The 20,867-nt window shown below is 66.2% G+C and overlaps 1 protein-coding gene across 6 annotated transcripts in view; it reads right to left on the reverse strand.

Annotated features, from left to right (window-relative positions):
- GSE1 (Gse1 coiled-coil protein) overlaps positions 1 to 20,867 on the reverse strand; it is a 473,992-nt gene that overhangs the window by 15,827 nt on the left and 437,298 nt on the right. For 5 of the 6 annotated variants that reach the window (XM_079907158.1, XM_079907156.1, XM_079907159.1 and 2 more), the window contains exons 3-6: positions 16,975 to 17,193; positions 6,489 to 6,688; positions 1,095 to 1,270; positions 452 to 649 (exon numbers count right to left, since the gene is read on the reverse strand). In XM_079907158.1, the coding sequence (XP_079763284.1) occupies positions 452 to 649; positions 1,095 to 1,270; positions 6,489 to 6,688; positions 16,975 to 17,191 (791 nt within the window). In that variant the 5' untranslated portion in view covers positions 17,192 to 17,193. The remainder of the gene's footprint in view (positions 1 to 451; positions 650 to 1,094; positions 1,271 to 6,488; positions 6,689 to 16,974; positions 17,194 to 20,867) is intronic. The other variant, XM_079907161.1, reaches the window with a different exon arrangement.

A 20,867-nucleotide genomic window follows, 5' to 3' on the forward strand; every position in this document is an offset into this window, starting at 1 on the left:
CCACACCCACAGCCAGACCCAAAGCCCCTTCCTCCCAGAGGCCAACAGATGGTAACAGCTCAGGGCTCCGAGGCCCTGCTGGCCACCCCAGGCCAAGTGAGGAGACTTCCAGGTCTGGGGTGGGGTGGTCCACAGCATAACTGCCGACCCGTCACAGAGGACGCAGGAAGCTTCTACGTAGAGCAGTGGTCCAGCGCCGTCTCCAGCGGGGTTTCCTGGTCGCACACAAACCTTGCGCTCTGCGCTTTAACGCGTAAGTGCACCAGTGGAGCCGATGGCGGGAGAGGGAGGGGCTGGGGCGAGGCCAGCTCGGACAGAATTTCCCTCTGGGGGGAAAGTCCTAACGGCTCATCTGCAGGGCTGGGAGGGGCGGCCGCCTGGGGTCTCCCTGGGAATCTGGCCCCAAGCAGTGTCTGCCCAAGGGTGGGTGGGGAGGTGTGGGGCGCCTCACCTGAAGGCCGGGTGGGGGAAAGGGTGCGGGGCCAGGTAGCTGGGGTGGTAGTAGGCCGCGGCGGTGGCCGGGTCCAGGCCCAGGGGAGGCAGGGAGGACACGCGGAGGTCCTCGGCGGTGTGGTAGGGCCGGAAGCTCCGCAGGTAGTCCTCCGTCACCGTGCTGGGGGGCACCACGTGGTGCACGGGCCGCTGGAGGCTGCGGGAGGGACGGACAGAGGACGAAAGGCGGAGGTGAGCCCCAGGCCGGGAAACGGGCCAACCTCCCGGTACTTCCACCATGCCTCCCTCGCAAGGACAGGTCCTGGCAGGAGGCCCAGGGAACAGGTGGGCAGCTGCTGCTCCTTGGGCCCCCCCAGCCCCCTGCCGTCCTCACCAAGTGGGCGCAGGGCCGCTATCCGCGGCCTGGAGGGACCCCTGGCCCCGGGAGCCCCCGACTGGGGGTTTAGGGTCGGGCAGACGGCAGAGCCAGCCGTCGGCTCAGCATGGAAACGGCCAGCAGGCGCAGACGGGGCTGCCGGCCCGGGGCTGAGCCACCATCTGGCGGCTCTTGGGCTCAGCTGGTGCAGCTGGCCTGGCGGCCAGAGCCTCAGGGGTCCAGAGCCCAGCACGCGTGCCCTCCCCGGGCCCCGACCTGCACTTACTTCAGCGGAGGAAAGCGGGAGTCCTGCACCACCGAGCTGGGGGAGATGCCAAAAGGGTAGGGGGTGCTGAGCAGGTGGGAGGGGATGGCCGGGCCCCCTGCCTTCTCCTGGGGCAGCGGGGCCTCCACGATGAGGCGTTCCCGACCGCTGCCGCTGCCCCGAGAGCCAGCGTCTTGCTAGAGGACAGAAAGAGCGGGTCAGGGCAGGGGTGGGCGGCTCCGACCACGGCCAACGACGAGCCAGGCCTTCCTCCAGACTCGGGGTGGGGGGGGAGGGTTCAAGCTTTAGAGCACGATCTAGAGATGGCCTTTCCTTACGCTTTTCCACCCAAACCTGCGGTATGAGCGGCGTGGCAGGCGAAACAGAAAGAAGGGAGGACACGGGTTCCAATGATGGGGGGGTCTGGACTGAAACACATCTGGGCGACAGGAAAGGACAGACGCCCCAGAATCGGACTGGGGTCCAGAAGAGTGCCCGCCAGGGCACACAGCACAGTAGGGCCGCCCATGCCCTCCCAGCACGGATCTCCGACAGGTCACAGCTGCTCCAAACTCAGACGCGGGAGCTGGATGACGGTGGTCCCCGCACACACCCCCAACCCCCGGCGGTGAGCTCTGCACTGCAGCGGCTGTGACAGAAGCACGCGGAGCCCCTGGCCACCGATCGCCAGGCACGTGCCGGCATCCCGAGGGGCCGAGGCGTCAGCTGCGCTGCCAGCTGCCGGCCTACGTCACAGATACCTCTCGGCCCACGATGCCCGTGGAGGACGTGGCCGAGAAGCTGCTGCTGCCCTTGGGCAGGGCATGCCAACCTGTCCCCCGGACAAACCCCGGGGCGGCCGGGGCACCGACCAGAGCACAACTGGCCAGAGCTGTCTGGGGCCTTTGCACACTGATGGGGGCAGGGCCGTGGGCCCGCCTGCCCCAGACTCCCGGACACAGAGAGTGACCTGGGGCCTGGCGGGGAAGGCAGACCCCCGAGAAACCAGAAAGCGCTCACACAAGGCAGGACGGGGGGAGGAGGCGGCCCCCAGAACCCCCGGCCACACGGAGGAACGTCCTGCACGCCCGCCCACAGGAGCGTCCGCAACACATTGAAAGGTTCTGTCGTTGGGGTCATTCGCACGGCCGAGAGGGGGCCGCACAGCAGGCACTGAGCGCCAACAGCAGCCGGGGGCTCTCGCTCGAGACGTGGGAGTCAGTCTGGGGGCTCCGTCACCGTGACACCCTGCTCAGCCTAGGGTGAGGATATCTCGGCCCAGGCCTCCCCTGAGCCCCGAAAGCTCCACAACCCGGCCCCTCCTTGGCCAGATGGCACAATGCCCGCCACCTGGCGCCAGGCCCGGCCGCCCCGACCCACCGCCGCAAGCAGGGCGCGGGCCCAGGTCCGTCCACCCCAAACCCACGGTGTTGCCACTGGGCCACAGCCCTGTCTCCTCTCTGACGTGGCGCGTGCCCAGGAATGACCACTGTACGTGGGGCGGTGACAAGAGTCTGTCCCCAAGGAGACACCCTCTACTGTCCCTCCAGCCCTGACTCTGCCAGTAACCTTCCCGTCAGAGTCAGGAGATGGGGCAGCAGAGACCCCCAGCCATCTCACTCCCTGGGTTGGGGGGCAAGAGACAGACTGCGCAGCCCCCTGGGCAACCCCTCCACCTCCACACCAGCAGACGGTGACCCCGCAGAGCCTGAGGGGCCCATCCGTCACCGTGTTTACCAAGCGTGCTGGTGGGTGGGCGCCGCGGCAGTGATCGTTAATTGGAGGAGACAGGCCGCTGACTGGGACTTTTAATGAGCGGCCACATCTGTTCCCACGTGTGGGCACAGCCCCTCCGCTCACGGCGGGGCCCTCGTGGTGCGTGAACTCCGACCTGCCCTTCCCGGGATGGGTGGCCACGAAGCGGCGGCCAAGGGTGGGACCCGCGCGTGCGCCAAGCCCGGGTCAGGGCAGGGAGCCCGGGACCCCCGCCCGGGTAGTACGAGCCTTCTACACAGGGTCCGGCGCGGGGTGGCTCCGTCTGGTCCTGGAGACCCTGGACGGGTCCCATAACTGCCCCGGGCCTCGGTTCCCCCAGCTGTCAAACGTGCAGTCACAGCAGCGGCTCACAGAGCAGCAGGGGTGGGCGCACGGGTGTACACGGGAAGCGGGGGTCTCGCACAAGCAGCCGCACCTCCTAGCCACCCCCCTCCACCCTCTCGCGCTCCCCGTCGACACTACCACCCAAGGGGCTGTCCTCAGCATGCCGTGTCCCCCTCGCACCCCTCCCTCTGCGGGCGCAGGGCCAGGCCAGCACAAGCGCTGACCCCCACGACGAGGCGCCTCAGCTGCTCTGGGGCTGCCCCTCACGGGGGCCACCGTGGAGTGGAGAGGCCCTGTGCCCGACGTCTGGGATGGACTAACAAGGGACGGCATGGCCCTCAGATGCTCTCTGGACGGGGACGCAGTGGCTGCAGCCAGAGGCCCCCTAGGTGCCAGGGCGGCTCCCCCGATAAATGCCCGGGGTGATGGGACCCGCGGTGACCTGGGCTCTGCCTCCAGGCTGGCAGCAAGGCCCCTCCTCCCCTCAGGCCGCAGTAGGAGGAAGACGGCAGCCAAGGGCCTCCACCGTCAGCCCAGGACAGTGAAGTCCTCGAGGGGACCTCGATTTAAGGACAAAATCTGGGGACAAGCTCCAGGCAACTCCAGGCCACCACACGCTTCCTCGCGCTTCCGGCACTGTTTGCTGAATCAAACAGCAGAGTGAGGGGCCCCAGGCAGCCCCTGTCCCAGGGGAGGGGCCCCGAACGCACCAGCCCCAGCTCAACACCGTCCCCAGAAGCCCCCTTCAACCCTCGGCAGGACAAAGCCCTGCTTGAAGGCGGCTTGGCCAGATGGTACCTTCCCAGCCCGGCCGAGGACAAACAAGGAGCTGGAGAGGCGGGGGGAGGGGTGGGCTGGCAGGCAGGGGGTCCAGAGAGCCAGACCCACGTGCCCGTCTGGCTGGAGCCCTGCCAAGCTTATGACAGGCACCTGGGAACGAGGTCACGGGGGGTGGGCCCGGGCAGCAGCCCCCAAACCAGGCCGGGCCCAGGAGGCTCAGCCGGCCACCCCGAGGTCCCCGATGGTGGCGTCCAGGCCCCCGCGCCGGCCCGCGGCCGGGCTCGCCCCGAGGAACATCTGCGGGCAGCTCTCATTTCTGAGCAGCGGCTGCAGGCGCAGCTGTAGAGATGAAAGAAGGAAGGAGTGGGGGGGGGGTGGGGAGGGAGGAGAATCCTTCATTCTCTGGTGATTAGAGAGGTTTCCACTAGGCAGCCGGGCAGACATGCCCTGTTAGCTTTAAAACAGACTATTTGTCATTGCATCCGTCCTTCCACAGCTCCCGCTACCTGGGAAATACCGGTGACCCCGGTGCGCGGGAAGGCCCCCCGTGACTCACGTGCCGGGACTTCAGGACGCCCCTCTCCCCCCTCACTACTCTGCTCTTCCTGGTCTCCCCCTCCCCGGGCGGATTCAATTCTCTGCTGAGCCTTTGTGCCGGGGCGACGAGCTGCACGTCTCCCACTGATCCAGCTCCCTTCCCGCCGCCCTCCCTGGTGGCACTAGTGTTTCATTAACCACCGCCTTGGTAAGTGGCTGCAGAGAGCCACTGCGGCCCTTCCTCTGGGGGTTACTCGGTGTTTCTGAGGCAGTGAGGACCCCCCTCCACCCCGAGGAGGGCTGAGCTTGGGGGGAAGGGGCCCAAGGCCAAGGCACCTGAGTGTCCAGGAGGGGGTCGCTTAGGAGGCTCCTGGGTCTGGATAGCAGCTGCTGGGACAGGGGACAGGACCAGAGGGGAGGATCTGGGCCGTGGGTGGCCGTCACCAGCCAGGGCCAAACCAGGGACGTGGCAACAGGATCAGAAACCATCTGGGCCCCCGGGAGTTAGGGGAGACGCAGGTGGTTAGGGCCCCGAGGTCGAGGCTGGTCGCCAGGTGGCAACGGGCCCCTCTGGAGGCAGGAGATGCTGGTGAAGACCCCTTGTCTTCCCTCAAACCAGGACTGCGGCGTCTTGGGCATCTCCAAACCCCTCTGGCCAGGATCCGCTCACCAGGCCCTGCCCTGGCTCTCCTGCCTCCAAACTGCACTCGGGGTAGAGCGACAAAGCCAAGGCAGCAGCTTCTAGGCGGGCACGGGGGCCTTGGGCAGGTGACGACCCAGCAGTGTCTATCACCTCGGATGTGGGAGTCAAGCTACGGTCCCCTGGCCTATTTCCAGGAATTCAGGGGGTCCCCACTGGGCTCCGTGGTCAGGACCTGACTGAGGGTGGCCCCCTCTGTGGACGGAGGCTGGCTCCCCCCACCTCCAGGGCAGAGAAAAGACAGACCCTGAGTGATGTCCAGCTGGGGCCCTGGGCCCATCCCCCCACCCGCCCCAGCAGGGCAGAGAGCTGCGAGGGGGGCGAGGGGAGAGTTCCACCCTCCCCGCTCCCCCCACACTTTCTCTGTGGTTTAATTAGTATTTCCAAGTGGTGCTATCCCTCTGGGAACTCCAGAAAAATCCAGGAGACAAGCACAGGGACAGTGTTCTTAGTTAGGAAGGGCCCCTCCAGGCTGGGAGCACCGGAGCTAGGGGCGGGTGGTGGAGGTAGGCAGGTGCAGGGGCAGCTCCCAAGGCCACGAGCTCCTTCTGCACAGCCACGTCACACCAGGGACCCACCCCCCCAAGCGCGGGAATTAAGACAGAAATAGGAAATCTGATCTGTGAAAATACGGGCTGGTATTTTCGCTATTTCGATTCCTTGTTTGTGCAATAGAGAATAATCATAACAGCTATTGTCTATCTAGTGCTTAGGACGTGTAAACACCATTTTAAGCACTTTGTCCCCCAAGACTTCTATGTTGGAGTCCCAGCCCCCAGGACCTCGGAAAGTGGCCATATTTGGAGACAGGATCTTTGAACAGGTAATTAAGGTAACACGAGGTCACGAGCATGGGCCCTGATCCAATAGGACTGGTGTCCTTGTAAGAAGAGGAGATTAGGACACAGACACACACAGAAGGAAGAGCACAGGAAGAGACAGGGAGAAGACGGCCGCCTACACACCGAGGAGAGAGGCCTCAGGAGAAACTGACCCTGTCCCCACCTGGAACTTGGGCCTCCAGCCTCTAGAATAAATCTGTCTTAAATAAGCCCCCATCTGTGATGCTCGTTTTGGCAGCCCAAGACCACTAACGCCCACGAATCTTCTTGAATCACACAGACCCTCCAGGTAGGTGCTGTACTTACACCATTTTGCAGAGAAAAAGACAAGCTCAGGGGAGTGAGCTGGGGCAGGGGATTTCAACCCCGAAACCCAGCCCCGCTCCGCGGGAGGCCGCCTCCCCAGCGCCTGTGGCACATCCGGCCCCCCCCCAAGCCCCCTCCCCACACACTCACCTGCCGGCTCTCGCTCCTCCACACGCCATTGACGGTCTTGGTGGGGGCGATGGTCACCACGGGGGGCGTGCTAGGGACGCTGTGGCCCCCGGGGGGGACGATGATGGGGCCCATGGGCACGCGCTTGGGCGTGCTGGCTGGAGAGCTGTGGTTGGTGGCCGGAGAGGAGACGGGGGACGACTCACTGCTCAGTGAAGACCCTGCGGGAGAAGGACACAGCAGCCTGAGCGGGTGCCCCCCGGCCCCCAGCAGCCGGGCAGGGGCACATGGGCTCCTGCGGACGCCCCGCCCCAGCCTGGGATCTGGGCGGTACCTCCCCACCCCCACCCACGGACAGGGCCTCCCGTGCCCCATGCTGCTCACCGCAAGCCTCCCCCCCACAATGGGAGAAAGAGCCGGGGGCGGAGCAAGTGTGGCTCGACGAGTTACACCCACGGCAGCTGGGGGCCGTGCGCGACACCCCGGGTCACCGGGGCTGATGTGGGCCGCTGGGCGCAGGGTGAGTGAGGGGCCTGCTGAACCTGCCCCACAAGAGGCAGCAGCTGCACGTGAGGCTCTGAGCGAGGGGGTGGGCACGAGACGCCCCGAGGTGCACAGAAAGGCCCGAAGTTCTCCCTGCGAGCCCCCTGCGTGCTCGAGGGCGGGCGTCCTAGCTGCTGGACGGGCCTGGCAGAGTGGGGAACAGGCGAGGGCGTGGCTGAAGAAGGCTTGTATTTTCAAAATACCGAACGCGTTCGTTTCAAGTTTTAAGAACTGAGTTACGATCCGGCGCTGAAAGCATACAGGTCGGTGGTTTTGGGCACATTCACAGCGTTGTGGAAACGACACCATTATCTGATTTCCATCACCTCCAAAAGAAGCCCCACCCTCAGCATCACCCCCACGTGCTGCCCCCCGAAGGGGGTGGTGTGTAGGGTGGCAGGAGGATGGGATTGGTTTAGCTCCTGGCAGGGGCACAGGGTCGTGGTGGTGCGTGGGGTGGGAGGAGAGGGCGGGGCCTGGGGGGCTGGGAGGAAGTCACCCATTTGCAGCCAGGTTGGCCGGCAGCTGCTCCTCCCGCGAGGGGCGGGGCCGCCTGTGAGCGAGGGGTGGAGGTGCGTCCCCCCTCCCCCACCCCCAGCGCCCAACGTCACCGCCCGGTGGGATATCTATCCCGGCAGGCGGGCAGCAGAGTGGCCCCTGAGGGCTGGAGCTGCCGGCAGGGCCTGGTCCTGGGGTCCCCGAGAGTCACACCCAGGCCCAACGAGATTCGGCCGTGTGCACATCCACACCCCGCACTGCTCTGGGCTGCAGTCTGGGGACAGAGGAGACCCCTCACATGACCCCCCGCCGAGGCCCCATGGCCCACAGGCCCCCGACACAAACCCCACCGCACCTGAGAGCCACGGAGAGCACCCAGGGCCCTGAATCTGGGGCAGGCCAGACAGGGGACCCCCAGATTTTACTACACAGCAGAACTTCAGCTCGTCCCAGGTACCGCGCTCGCCCATGGTCACGGGGGTTGTGTGAGCTCGGGCGGCCCGAGGGGGTGGACCTGGCCGAGGAGCCTGCTGACGACAGCCCCAAGCAGCAGCCTGGACATGCGCCACCTTGCAGAGCTCCCCTCTGACGGGCTCAACTGGGCGGCGTCTGTCTGCGGGAGCCCCACTTGGGGCACCTGGGGCCTCGGGGCGGGGGGGGAAGCTGGGGCCAGCACAGACTCCCCCTCCGCAAGCAGCACATCCTCCCTGGATTTTGTTCAGAACCTTCCTGGGTCCCCGGGACCAAGACCCGCGTCTTTTCTCCAAACCGTCTCGAGTGGGCACACTCCTGCTACCTGATCAAACCTCTGCTTGAAGGGGAGGCACGGCAGCCTACAGCTCAGGGTGCTGGGAGACAGTCACCCCTCCCTCTGCCCCAGAGGCCCCGACCGTCGAGGCGCGGGCTCAGCAGTGACCAGGAGGCAGAGTGGTCGGAAGCCGAGGCCCCACGGACGCTGGGACAGAGCTTCGCCCTGAGCAGCGTGCTTCCCTACGCTTGTGCACAGCTTGAACAACTGTACGGGGCAGCCCCACGGGGAGACACCCGGGCCAGCCAGACCTGCCCCCAGCCGAGCCGCTCGCCAGCCCCAAGAACGATGCTGAGGCCAGGTGCCCCCTTCACCTGCAGCCCTCACCGTCAGTGCCCGGCCAGTGGGCAGTGAGGAGGCACCTGAAGGCTGCTGCCCCTGACGTGTGACCCCCGATTCCCCAAACAGATCCGCCGACCACAGCCCACACAATTCTGCAACCCCAAGTCGGCCGGGCCAACCACCGAGACCCAGCACCAGGTCAGGATCCCAGCCGTGGGGCAAGTTCCAGCCTCGGTCAGCTGTCAGTACCGCCCGCCTGGGGACAGCCGACAGGCGACAACGTCGGCGGCCTTCCTTTCCCAGTGGGACAGCCGCCAATGTTTTGAAACGAGCTGTGTCTGCCAGGTTGGCGGGGCCCACCCGAGAAGCCAGCTTCCAGGGAGAAGCAGGAGGCAGGCGGCGGGCTGACCAGGCCGGGAAACCCCTGTACCCTGAGCGCTCACCAGGTTTGTGCAACTTGGAGAAACTGGGAGCATCTGTCTCCCCACCGCCGCCCACGCCCTGGCACAGTAACCCCGCTCCTGGGGCCCCAGCAAAGCAGGCTGCCGTCCACCAAACACGCAGGCGGGCGGCCCCTACGAGAAACTCCCGCCACGTCCACCAGCAGCCGGAAGGACACAGCGGGGAGGGGGTGAAAAGCCACCAGAGCTCTCGGCCACCAAGCAGGAGGACCTACCGTGTACCCAGCCTGCACCCCGGGCCGCCCTGTGTAAACTCCGCCTGGGGGTAGAGGGAGCGAAAAGAAAGAAAACAAACACACCGAGAACCCCACCAGTCAAGGGAGAGGCTGCACTGCCTGGAGAAAACGGTGGGGTCAAGGCCAGGTGGGCTCTGCTCCTCGAGGGGCCGGGCAGACGGGGGGAAGCTGGAGCAGACACTTCAGAGCCCCAGCCTGTGCCAGCCCCTGGGGCCTCACAGCCAGGAGGGCCCGGTGGCCACGCCACCTGAGCACAGAGACTCAGGGCCACCTGGCTCCCGACCCCGCCGCTCCCCCGTCCCCGCCCACCTCTCAGATCACCCCCCTCCGGCCTCCGAGCCCCCGCCCCACGCCATTAGCAGGTCTCCACGGATCAGCATCGTTTCCAAGCGCTGGGCAGTGAGTGAGGAAGGAGGAGGGGAGGGCGAGAGACGGAGCCTGGGGGCCAGGTGCCCCTGCCCGCCCGGAGGCCACGGGCAATTAGCAGCCTCGTCCCTCAGGGGCGGGCCGGACGCCTCACTCGGCAGCCAGATCGATGCCTGACCACGCAACCGCCAATTAGCGCGATCGCCCCCGACCCCGTTCTCAGGGCGGCGCGAGCTGTAATGAACCGGCGGTACACGGCAGGCGGCAGCGAGCCCCGCGCGGGTGCACAGCGCTCCGCGTCACCTCTGTCATCTGACCTCGCGGATTAGCGCCCGAGGCCCCCTGAGCCCATGTAATTAACAGCTGAGATACCGAAGTCGCTGTGAGGGGAGATGAAGATAAGCCTGGAAACACAAGTACAGCATGTCAGCTCCCTAGACGCCACCCGAACGACCTGAAGCACCCACTGGGCGCCCTAAACAACGGCTCCTGTGCCGGGACCAACCCTGCCCGGCGCACTGCAGAGTGTGATCTCAGTGCCACCGCACAGCCCTCCCTCTCCCCGGGCACAAGCCTGCACTGAGTCAGGCCACCTCACCCGGGGAGGGACGGAGAGCCGATGAGGGACAACGGTCACCTGATGTGCTCCCTAAAGGAGGACCCCTGGGACGCCTTCCCAAGACGCCCCCTCCCGTGGCCAAAGCCGCAGCACCACAGGGCCAGCCCAGGTGCCGGCCGGAGGTGGGTGCGACAGATTCCGGAGCGAGCGCCAAGCAGCAGGGGTCCCCCCGCCGGGCCGAGCCTCGCCCAGACTTTCACTCGGTGCAGGCAGGGACCCGCCAGCCACGAGCACGTGCAGATCCCCACCATCATCACATGGAGGCGGGGAAGGAGGTGGGGGACCCCCTGGACTCCCCGCAGGCCGGGCGCAGCGGCAACAGCCGGGCACACGGCACATGCAATGGCCCCACCCACCTGTGGGCTCAGGGAGAACCCCCCGAGAAAGAGCCGCAGGGCTGCCCTCTGCCCGCTTCCCTTCCTGGAAGAGGCCCTCCCGGCCTGCCTGCCAGCTCCTCCACGGCGTGGGAACAGTCAGAGGCCCGTCCACCCAAAGCCCCCTCCCAGGAGCCCTCACCCCACCTCATGCCACCAGCGGGCGGGGCACACCTGCCCCAACGTAGCGTCACAGGACCGTCACTAAACCCCAGCCAGCAAAGGCAAGGTGTGGTCCTTCTTACAAGACACACTTCCAGGGGCCCATGATGTGGTGATGAGCAGGACGGGGGCTGGGAGGACGGTGGGCTTCCGCTGTGCTGAGGGGCACAAGGGGCCGAGAGGGGGCACATCCAGGGACAGGAGAGGAACTGGGGGCGAGAAGGCGGAGGGGGCTTCGGGGGGGGACGGGAAAAGTCGCCGTTGCAGCGACACGGCCTGGGGAGGCCTCTTGTCCCAGTGTCTCAGGGCCGGGCAGCCCCCATCAGGGCAGGCGCAAGCCCCCCTCTCCTCTGAATCCCCGGCCCCGAGCACAGAGGAGGGCGGGGCACCGAGGACACCCCTGTACGCTCACACCTGCGCCACGAGCCAGACGGGGCTGCAGACACGCTGGGAAGCCCAGCCCCGCCGAGCCCTGTGGCCACACGACTGACACACACGCGTGTCCGCTCACTTGTTTCGCTGCGTTCTTTGGAAGAGGCAGGCTTCAGACGGCAGAACAGGGGCGCCGCCCCCCCCTCCTGACTCAGGCCGGCTGAGTGAGGCACCGTTGGCGGGCAGAGTCCCACCTCCAACCCTGACAGAGGGAGGGATGCTCCCGCCTCCTCCAGGGGCCCCAGGGAAACCAGACCCACCCGCAAAGCCAGCGACAAGATGAGGTGAGGCCGGCGGCCGGCAAACACGCCTGCAGAAAAGCACGCTCCCTCCCGCCTGGGCTCGGGGTCCTGGCCCGCGCCGCCCTTGCCAGCCTGCTTGCGTCGGGTCCAAACAAAGCCGGGGTCCGTCAGTCACTTCTCTTGCAGGCGGCGAAAACGGTGCTCGTGCCCTCGGGAGACCAGCTCCCTGAGGCCACTCGGTGCCCCCCACACCCCGCCGGGAGGGACGGACGGGAGACCAGCTCCCTGAGGCCGCTCGGTGCCCCCCACACCCCGCTGGGAGGGACGGGACACGTGGGATGTGCACAGGCCGTGTGGCTTTGGAGCCCACCCTGCTCCTTCCGCGCCGCCCCGCCGGCAAAGGGGCCGAAGATAGACGCCAAGGGCACTGCTGCGGGACGCCTCAGTCAAGGGGGCCCCGGCCTGTCACTGCCGAAGGGTCCCACGGGTACAGCCGGGACCAACGTGGGGCCCAAACCTTCAGCCCGAGGCTCCTTCCGGAACGTGCTGTGTGGGCCTGGTCACGGCCTGGGACTCCCTTTCTCCAAAGAGGCAAGACGAGAGTTGAGGTGACAGGGAGCGGATGCCCTGGGCCTGCGCGCACCCACGCTGTCAGGACGTCTGGGAGCAGCCGTGGCAACTCCTCCGGCCCGGACAGGACGGGCTCTCCCCAAATGGGGTCAATCTGGGCCTCGAGACACGTGCGCAGCAACTCAGCCCCGCTCTCAGCCATGGAAGCACTCGCCTTCCTTTCCCGGCCCCTCAAGCCCTGGCCGCACCGCAGGGGTGGGGGAAGGTGGGGATGGCCAGGGTTGGGGTGACGGCGTGGGTGGATCTCATCTGCTGCACACGGCGCCGCACCTGGAGCTAGCGTGTTCTTCCTACGTCGGCAAAATCTACGCAGTAGAGACGTTATCCTCAGCCTCTGTTGTTTTTTACCTTTTTTATTTTTGGCTGTGCCGTGAGGCACGCGGGATCTTAGTTCCCAGACCAGGGATCGGACCCACGTCCCCTGCATTGGAAGCACCGAGCCCTAACCACTGGACCACCAGGGAAGTCCCTAGACGCTACCCTCATCCTGAGGACACAAGGCAGCTCAGAGAGGTAGAGCACCGTGCCCAGGCCACACAGCAAGGGCGTGAACCAGAATCTGCCGGCGTCCGTGTCCACCCTGCTGGGCGCCCGTGTCAGAGTGGGTTACAGGGTCAGGCAGATATGGCCCCTCCCCCTCCCCAGACAGGCAGGCCCTTCGAGTCCCCCAGGGAAAGACACCCGGTCCCCCGCTGGCCGACGGGCACGGAGCAGGACCTTGGGGCTGCAAAGAAGCCTCAGGAAAGATGAAAACCCAGCAGGGGCCAACGTCTCCTCCTCGCATCCTCTCTCTGGGGGCAGAGCAAATGATGGGCGTGTGGATTACTTGCTCTGAACTGGATTTTTAAACTGCAGCCTGGAGACACGACGTGAGGAAAGACATCAGCCGGGGAAGCAGAGGGGAGAGCTGGGCCACGGCTCGGGGTAAGACGCTTCCACAGCGTGGGGGGCGGCGGGGCCGGAGGAGAGGGTCACGAGGAAGCCGGAGGCGCCCAGGGCTGCGGCCAGCACCCAGGCGGCCCGCGGCTGACCAGCACGGACCGGGCAGCAGGAGGGGCCTGGGGGGGGGGGGGCGGGGCTGTGGCCTCGGCTGTCTTGGCTCTGCCGTCGGGCCCGCCTCTCCCACCAACTCCCTGTGCAGGAGGGGACGCCGTACCTGCTCCACCTGGGACCTCTGCCCTTGGGGACAGGGCCCTCTGGGGTCAGCCATGGGGTCCTGGGTCACCCCGAAGAGACGGGGGCCTCGCCCTTAGGGAGGGACAGCTGCGGCAGAGGCGGTGGCTCCCTTCTCCGGGAAGGTGGACACGGATGTCAGGGTGGGGCAGGAGGCCGTGGAGTTCCCAGAGTCCCCTCTGCTGACTACGGCTTGGGACACCAGGGAGCCCGAAGCTCTCAGCTTTGCCCACCAGCAGGACGGACAGAGAACAGAGGCCAGGGCTATGCTGGGAACGCAGCGGGAGACTGCCCTGTACTCCGCAGGTGCTCGATAAACGCTCACTGCCGCGATGCGGGAGGGGAGAGCCCTTGCTGGGTCCACCTCCTCACACACCTGGTGCCAGGTGTGCGGTGCCAACCACCCGCGAGAAGTGTGCCGTGCGTGGACAGCCCTGCAAACAACGGTCTGAGAGCGGAAGCCAGCCGCGGGGCTGCGTGCGCGGACAGCCCTGCAAACACCGGTCTGAGAGAGAGCGGAAGCCAGCCGCGGGGCTGCGTGCGTGGACAGCCCTGCAAACACCGGTCTGAGCGGAAGCCAGCCGCGGGGCTGCGTGCACCCACAGGCGACAGGTGTCCAGACAGCGGGTCCTGGCTGCCAGGGCCGGGGGCGGCGTGGGGACAGGGTTGCTTTTAGAGGTGACAAAACATGCTAGAATTAAGAGTGATGGTCGCAGAACTCTGAATGCACAAAAACCCGCTGAACTGTGTCCTTTAAAAGATGAATTTTCCGGGACACGAATTATACCTTAAGAAGTTATTAACCAGCAAAAAAAATCAACCCCCACCCCCGCCATCACCAAGCCCAGCAAACGCCCCCCTTGGGCTCTCTGGTCCCCTGTGGAGAGGCAGGCAGGGGAGCTGGGGGGCTGCTGGCTCTCCCCCCTGTGCCCCTACAGCCCCCAGGCTTCCAGAAGCTGACAGCCCACATCTCCACCCTGTCCCCCGCTCTGTGGGGAGCACAGAGCCCCCCCCCAGGGCTCCCTGCACCACTGTGGTGGGTGTTGGGGGGTGGGAAGGGGGTGCCCCCCCAGCCAGGACCATGCACTCAGTCTTGCCGTCCTAAGTCCGGCTCTCCATATCCACTTGGAAAGGCTGAAGAAGCAGCAGCTGAGGAGCACAGGGCGTGTCCTCACCAGCTGTGTGACCTCACGCCCATGACCTGACCTCTCTGAGCCTCAGCTTCCCCACCTGTACAATGGGCCGACGACTCTGGGCTGCCAGCCAATTCTACAGACGGGAGACAGCCCATCAGAGCTGGGGCAACTCCGTGAGAAAAATGGGGACCAGGCATGGGATGTGGCCCAGAGGATGCTCCAGAGAGTAACTGAGCTCATTTCTTCAAACCAGAGCCCCACTGGGGTGCACCAGACGGTGCACTGCCAATGAACCTCATCACTGCTGCTTTAAACTCCAGACTTTGCCTGGGGCCCCCAGAGTCAGAAATGAGGTCACAAGTCCCCAGGACACACACAGAGTAACTCGAGCATCAGGGCAGCCCAGGGTCCAAATACTGAGCACCCCCCCCCCCACCCAAACCTCGGCTTTCTCATCAGAACGATGGGAATAGCCTCGGGTCAACCAGCGGCGGACAGCACAAGCTCAGGCCAGCGTGGCTCGCCCCGCTCCTCTCTCTCCTGATCCTGTCACAAAGCTCCCGGGCGTCACGTAGAGCCCCCGGGGAGCAGGGTCCGCTCCACAACGGCACACGCTGCTCCCGGCCGGCGAGGCCCGGCCATCTCCGGCACGCGGGCTGTCCACCGGCCCATTATTCGAGCCGGACGCTGGGCCAGCCTGGGGCAGCAGAGAGGAGACGGAGGCCACCGAGGCAGGCTCTCGTGTGAGCCACGCCCGCAGACCTCTCCACCGCCCACTCGGCAAGGAGGGAAACGTGCCCTTTCACTGCCACATCCTCTACAGACGGGGGGCGTCGCCCCAGGATGAGCCCAGCTGCCCGGGAGCGGACACAGCTGTTGGCTGAAGCCCTGACGCTCGGGGGTGGCTCAGCCAGACGGCCCCAGTGCCTCCCACGTGCTGACAGTTGTCTTTGAAAGCTGCGACAGCCCTGTTTCTCCGCCTCCTGGAATGCCGGGAAGACGCCAAAGCAGGGACCAAGTTCTGCCCTGGGGGCTTCGCGTCGACTCTGAAGAGACCCCCAAGTCTCGGCCCCAGCTCAGGGTGCCACTGTGCACGCTGCTCCCGGGGTGCTCGCAGCCAGCCCAGGACGTCTGTTCTGGGGGCCTCGCCGGCACGCAGCTCACCATATCTCTGCTCTCCGGCCGCGTGGCCAAGGAGTCCCGTGGTGGGCAAGGAGGGGCATGCGTGCAGGGACTGGGAAGGTCTGTCTGGGTGGACAGAACAGCCCAGGGCAGGCGGACACCAGCAGTGAGGGCGATCCCTAGCGATGCAGAAACCGGGCCCCGAAGGCCTTCGCTCCTGGGTCACATCCACGCCGCCCGTCAACTTCTGTCTACCCCCCTCACATTCCTCCTCCGTCCAACAACCACGTGATCAGCAAGGGTGTGGAGACAAGTCAGATTCAGAAATCAGCAGACCCCCAGCCACCCCGGTCAGGGCAAATGTCCGCTCTGCTGAGCTAGAGACCCCAGAGTCCACAAAGACAGACAGAGTTCCCGCACACGTGTTCTTTGGGTGCCCCAGAGGGCCTGGAAGCCAGGACGCCAAGCCCTGGACATTTGGGGCAAGGCAGATGGCCGGCAGAGGCACCCAGGGTCTCTGCTTCCTCCGCCCGGGAGGCCGACCCCCTGCCTCCAAGCAGTGAGTCCAGAGGGTGCCTGACAGGCCTGCCCCAGAACCCGCAACGGCCCAGGCCTCCCAGCAGCCCTGGTTGCAAACTGCCTGCCAGCCCCACTCATCCAAACAGCAGCCCTTGGACTAACAGCCCTAGAAGTGCCCGGAGCCAGAGCTGTAGTGAGCCTCGTCGTATAAACAGGAAGGCGGAAGCTCAGAGAGGGTCAGCACTTGCCCAAAGTCACAGAGCACGTCACTGCCCACCAGGAGCTGGGGCTCCGGACCTCTGGGGGACACCTGTCCATGCCACCCCAAGACCCCTGCCTTGGACGGATTAAGCTGCGCTCCCACTTTGGGGCACTCGGGATAGAGAGGGTTTCCAGAGACCCTGCTCCCTGCCACGTCTGGAGGGGGTATCAAGGCCTGGTGCTCCCGGTCTCCCGGGAAACACGCCACCTGGGAAGAGGCCCCCGAGGCAGGCTGGGGGCTCCTGAGGGACGTATCGGGGTGCAGCACATCCACCCTCTGAAGCCACAGCTGCCGGACGCCCCCTCGGTGGTCCTACAGCCAAAGAAGGACAGAGGAGCAGGGAGCGCGGGAAGCAGGAGCAAGCAGAGCTGCTGGGGCCGCTGGGCTCACCGGACGGGCGGGGGTCAGGCAGCGCGGTCCCCGCCAGAACGAGGCAGCACGAGAAAAGCCAGCACGTGTAGACGCGGGCGTGCAAGCACGTGGGCGGGAGCGGCCCCGCCCCCAGAGCCCGTGCACGTGCGGGGCGGCGGCTCGTGGGACCGGCTGTGCCCCCCGAGCGCAGGAGCCGCAAGGCCTGGGCAGGAAGGAAGGGGCCGCTCTCTCCCCCGCTTCGTGGAGCCGCCCGGCGGGCGCGCCTCTTACCTCTGGGCTCCTCCGCCTGTTTGGCGAGCTTGCGCAGCGCGGCAGCAAAGCTGGAGGACGGCGCGGCCTGGGCCGACAGCGCGCTGCTGGTGGCGGGGCTGCCACTGGGCACCAGGGCGCCATTGAGCGGCGAGGGGGTGAGGGGGTTGACGGTGGCGGTGGTCCTGGTCGCGGTGGAAAGCATCCCTAGTGAAGGGGACTTGGGCTCATGGCTCATGCCTGAAACAGGAAAAGAAGAACCAGAAGTCACCCAGAGAGCAGGAGGGCCCGGCACCGGAGCGGGGTGTGCGCGGCCTGGGGGGCCGGTGCCAGTGGGCGGCATGCGGGGAGCGGGAGCTGAGCCGGCGGCCCCGGCAGCACAGGAGAAACGGAGCAGAGCCAGCGCTGCGCAGAGAACGGGGGCGCGACCCCGGCGTCCGCGGGCAGCCCCACCCTCTCGGCTCCGTAAGCGAAGAGCCGCTGTGCCCAGGACCCCTGTGAGTCCAGATGCCCAACGGCTCATCCCGGCCCGAGCCGACAGCCTCTCCGGAAGATCTGAGAGCATCCCGACAGGCGTGGGGGACGGAGACCAAGGCGCGGGGCCAGTGTCCTCGCAAGAAAGAGAACGCCAGAGGCAAGGGAAACGGCTGAGCCACTGACGATCACGAAGACGAACACACTTCTGCCAGGCCTTCAGCACATCGCTCTGGACAGAGCACATCCTTTTCCTTCCAGAAAAGCAAACAGGCTCGTACGGGCAGGCAGCACGGACCCGGGATCGTCCCAGGCGGGTTGGCCGGAGCCCTCCTGCGCCGCAACCGTCCCCCCTTGAATCCCAAAGCCACAGGCACCCAGCGGGTCTGCACTGAGAAGGTGCCTCAGAGGAGAGAAACAGGCAGAGAACACAGCCATCCGCAGACCCTGCTGCCGTCTCGCCCGGTGCAAACCCCGCCTAGACGCTAGAAGACCCGCGACCGCAGGTCTAAACCGCTGTCCAGGGGAAGCCCCCTTCCCACGGGGGTCCAGGTTCAGGTGCCACGCGGGCCAAGGAGCCGCCACCCGCCAGGAGTGACATCAGAGGCCTTCCCGTGAGCCCCCGGCCCTTCAACCTTCACCCGGCCCCACGCGCCCCACTGACATCGGCCGGGCTCCCTCGCGGGCGGGCGTGAACAGTGCCGTAAGTCTTCGGTTAACTCCTCCTGCCCTCTCAGGGGCACCTGTCGCGTCCCCGCTCCCTCACCGTGGGTACACTCGAGAGGCGTAGATCAAGGCACACGGCCTCGCGGGTGGCACGGGCAACGGGCTGGGTGCAGGGAGAGGTAAACGAACTTGAGAAGCCCCAGACGGAGACCTAGGAGGGACGGCTCCAGGGAACACCCGGGGTCACCTGGGGAGGGGACCTGGGGAGTCATGGCAGGGGTAAGAGCGCACAAGCAGAGTGTCCCAGAAGATGACAGAGCAGGAACATGTGCTGCCCCCAGGCCACGGTCCCCACCCCAAGGGGCTCTCCGCAACCCCCAGAGCCCACGCCACCTCTGCAGCACTCTGCATACGGTCCAACTCGAGTCTAACTGCAACCTGCTTCCATGCCTGTCCCCGTGGGTAGCCAGGTGAACACTGGGGACCCCACCGGTGGCCAGGCAGGGGTGGGCCCCTGAGACCTGCCCTGCCCCCAGAACTAGCCAGGAGAGGCCGCGGGCGCCGACACACGCCCTGAACCCAGGGTCCCGGAGAGCTGGGCTGCGGCCACCATCGCCCTCTCGCCGGGCGGGGGGCAAAAGAGATCTTGGGGGCTCGGCCGCATAAACGGCCACGGCAGGGATGGGGTGAGGGGCGCATAAAAGGCAGTACTGAGGCAGGCGCAAGTTCGAGGGAACACCGTTCTCTCGGGAGAGGGCTCGCACCTCGGAAATAAAGGACCTGCACAAGCGCCCCTGTGCCCAGGCTGGCCTCCCAGCTGCCGGCGGGTCACGTGGGCGGCGCCACGCGGGGCGACAGGGCCCCTGAGCGGCCGGGGCGGCACCAACCCGAGGCTGACCCCGCGTGGCCTCCTCTTTCTGGAAGAACAGGGGAGAGGGTGGGAACCACATGCCCACAGGCACCGCAAGCCCACCAGAGAAACCCGAGAACCCAGCGGGGCGCAGGGTCCCTGCCCCAGCAGGCGGGTCACTAGAAAACACAGGTTCCTAACAAGAGTCCTTTCTCGGCCAAGCCAGCACCCAGCCAGCCACTGGAGGGCCGTGGAGCCCGATGGACGCCATGTCCCGGAAGCTCGGCCCAGGCCCCCCTCGGCCCCTCTCCTCCTCCACGGACGGTGTGAACAGGGAGGGCAGGAGGTGCTGCCGGCCACGGGGCCTGGAGGTCAGGCTCAGCATGGGCCAGGCTGCCACACGCTGGGGCCTGAATCCCGGCTCTGCCACCTGTAGCTGTGTGATGTTGGGCAAGTTACTTGGCCTCTCTGGGCCTCCTCAGTCTCCTCACCTATAAATGGGGGATGAAGACAAAGTCTGCCTCACGACGTTAATTCCGTGAGGGCTCAAGGAGGTAAATTCCGTGAGAAGCTCCAGGGCACGGCTGGCGCATCCCAGGAGTCGCTGTTACTGTCACGCAGCTGGTCAGCGGACGGGGGCAGAAACCCAGGTCTCGGGCGGGCGAGGGGCTTGGCTAGGCTCACATGGGTCAGGCTGGGCAAAATGGGACCCGACCTGCCGAATCTGTGCCTCCTACCCCCACGCCCATCCCTTCCGTGTCCGGGCCGGGAGTCACACAGCCCAGCTCTCCACATCCGTGAGTGGCACTGGCTGGTCAACGCGAACACACAGGACACCCCGGGACAGAGGGGGACTGGAGCTCTTGTCCTGCCGCCTGCGGGGACACCGAGGACGTGACCCCACGCAGGACCTGCTCTGGGTGGTCCAGATGCCTTCTGGGTCCTGCTCGGAACCGAAGCACCCACACTCAGTGGACCGACCGATGGGTTTCTTTTCTTGGGGGGCGGGTGGTGGTACACAAGGGCGCACCACCCTGTGGGGACCCCGTCTGGGCATGGCTCGCACAGGTCCTGGAGGTCCTGACCAACACCTAGAGGAAGGCATCGCCACGAGGTGCTGCCCGGAGACAAGGTATGTGACAGGGGACCCCGGGGCTCCATACCCCAGGGAAATGAAGACCCCCCCCCGGGACATCAGGTCACACAGACGGTCGGGTCACCTCTCAAGACAGCCTCGTGATGGGCCTGGGAGAGGCCACAGCAGCAGTGGACACCCCCCCCAAGCCCGCACTCACTCCCACCCTGGGCCTGCCCTCAGGGTCTCAGACAATCCTGAGAGGCCAGCAGAGCACCGGCAGGGACACCGAGGCCAGGAGCTGTTCGAAGATAGGTCACAGAGATGACGCAAGGTCACAGAGACGACCCAAGGCCACACAGACAATCCAAGGCCATTAACCACCTCCCTCCCCTTTCCCACATTCCTTAGAGAACTAGCCACCACCTTTAAATCCTTTCACCTCTAAGGGAAAGGTGTCACTGTGCCCATTTTACAGAAGGGAGACTCCAGGCTTGGGCCCAAGGGCCGACAGCTGGTCAACATCAGGGCTGGGATTACCTGAACACAGCACCTGTGTCCCACATACATAAAGCTGGTCAGGGCCCAGATCCAGACCCATCCTGGGGCCGCAGCAGGAGGGCCTGGCTCTGCTCCACCCCACAGCCCACACCGCATGCTGCCTCCAGACAGAGGGAGGGGGGCCGGCAAAGTGAGGCAGGCGAAGCGGTCCTCACCTCCCAGTGACCGGTCCCCGTGGCCCAGGGAGCAGATGTGGAGGTCTCTGCCCAGTGGCCCTGTGACAGGCTGGCCAGCTGGTGACCCAGCGGACATGCTGTGACCGCCAGCTGCCAGCGCTGGGCAGGATGG

Source organism: Stenella coeruleoalba, assembly GCF_951394435.1.
Source record: "Stenella coeruleoalba genome assembly, chromosome: 20".
Taxonomy (NCBI): domain Eukaryota; kingdom Metazoa; phylum Chordata; class Mammalia; order Artiodactyla; family Delphinidae; genus Stenella; species Stenella coeruleoalba.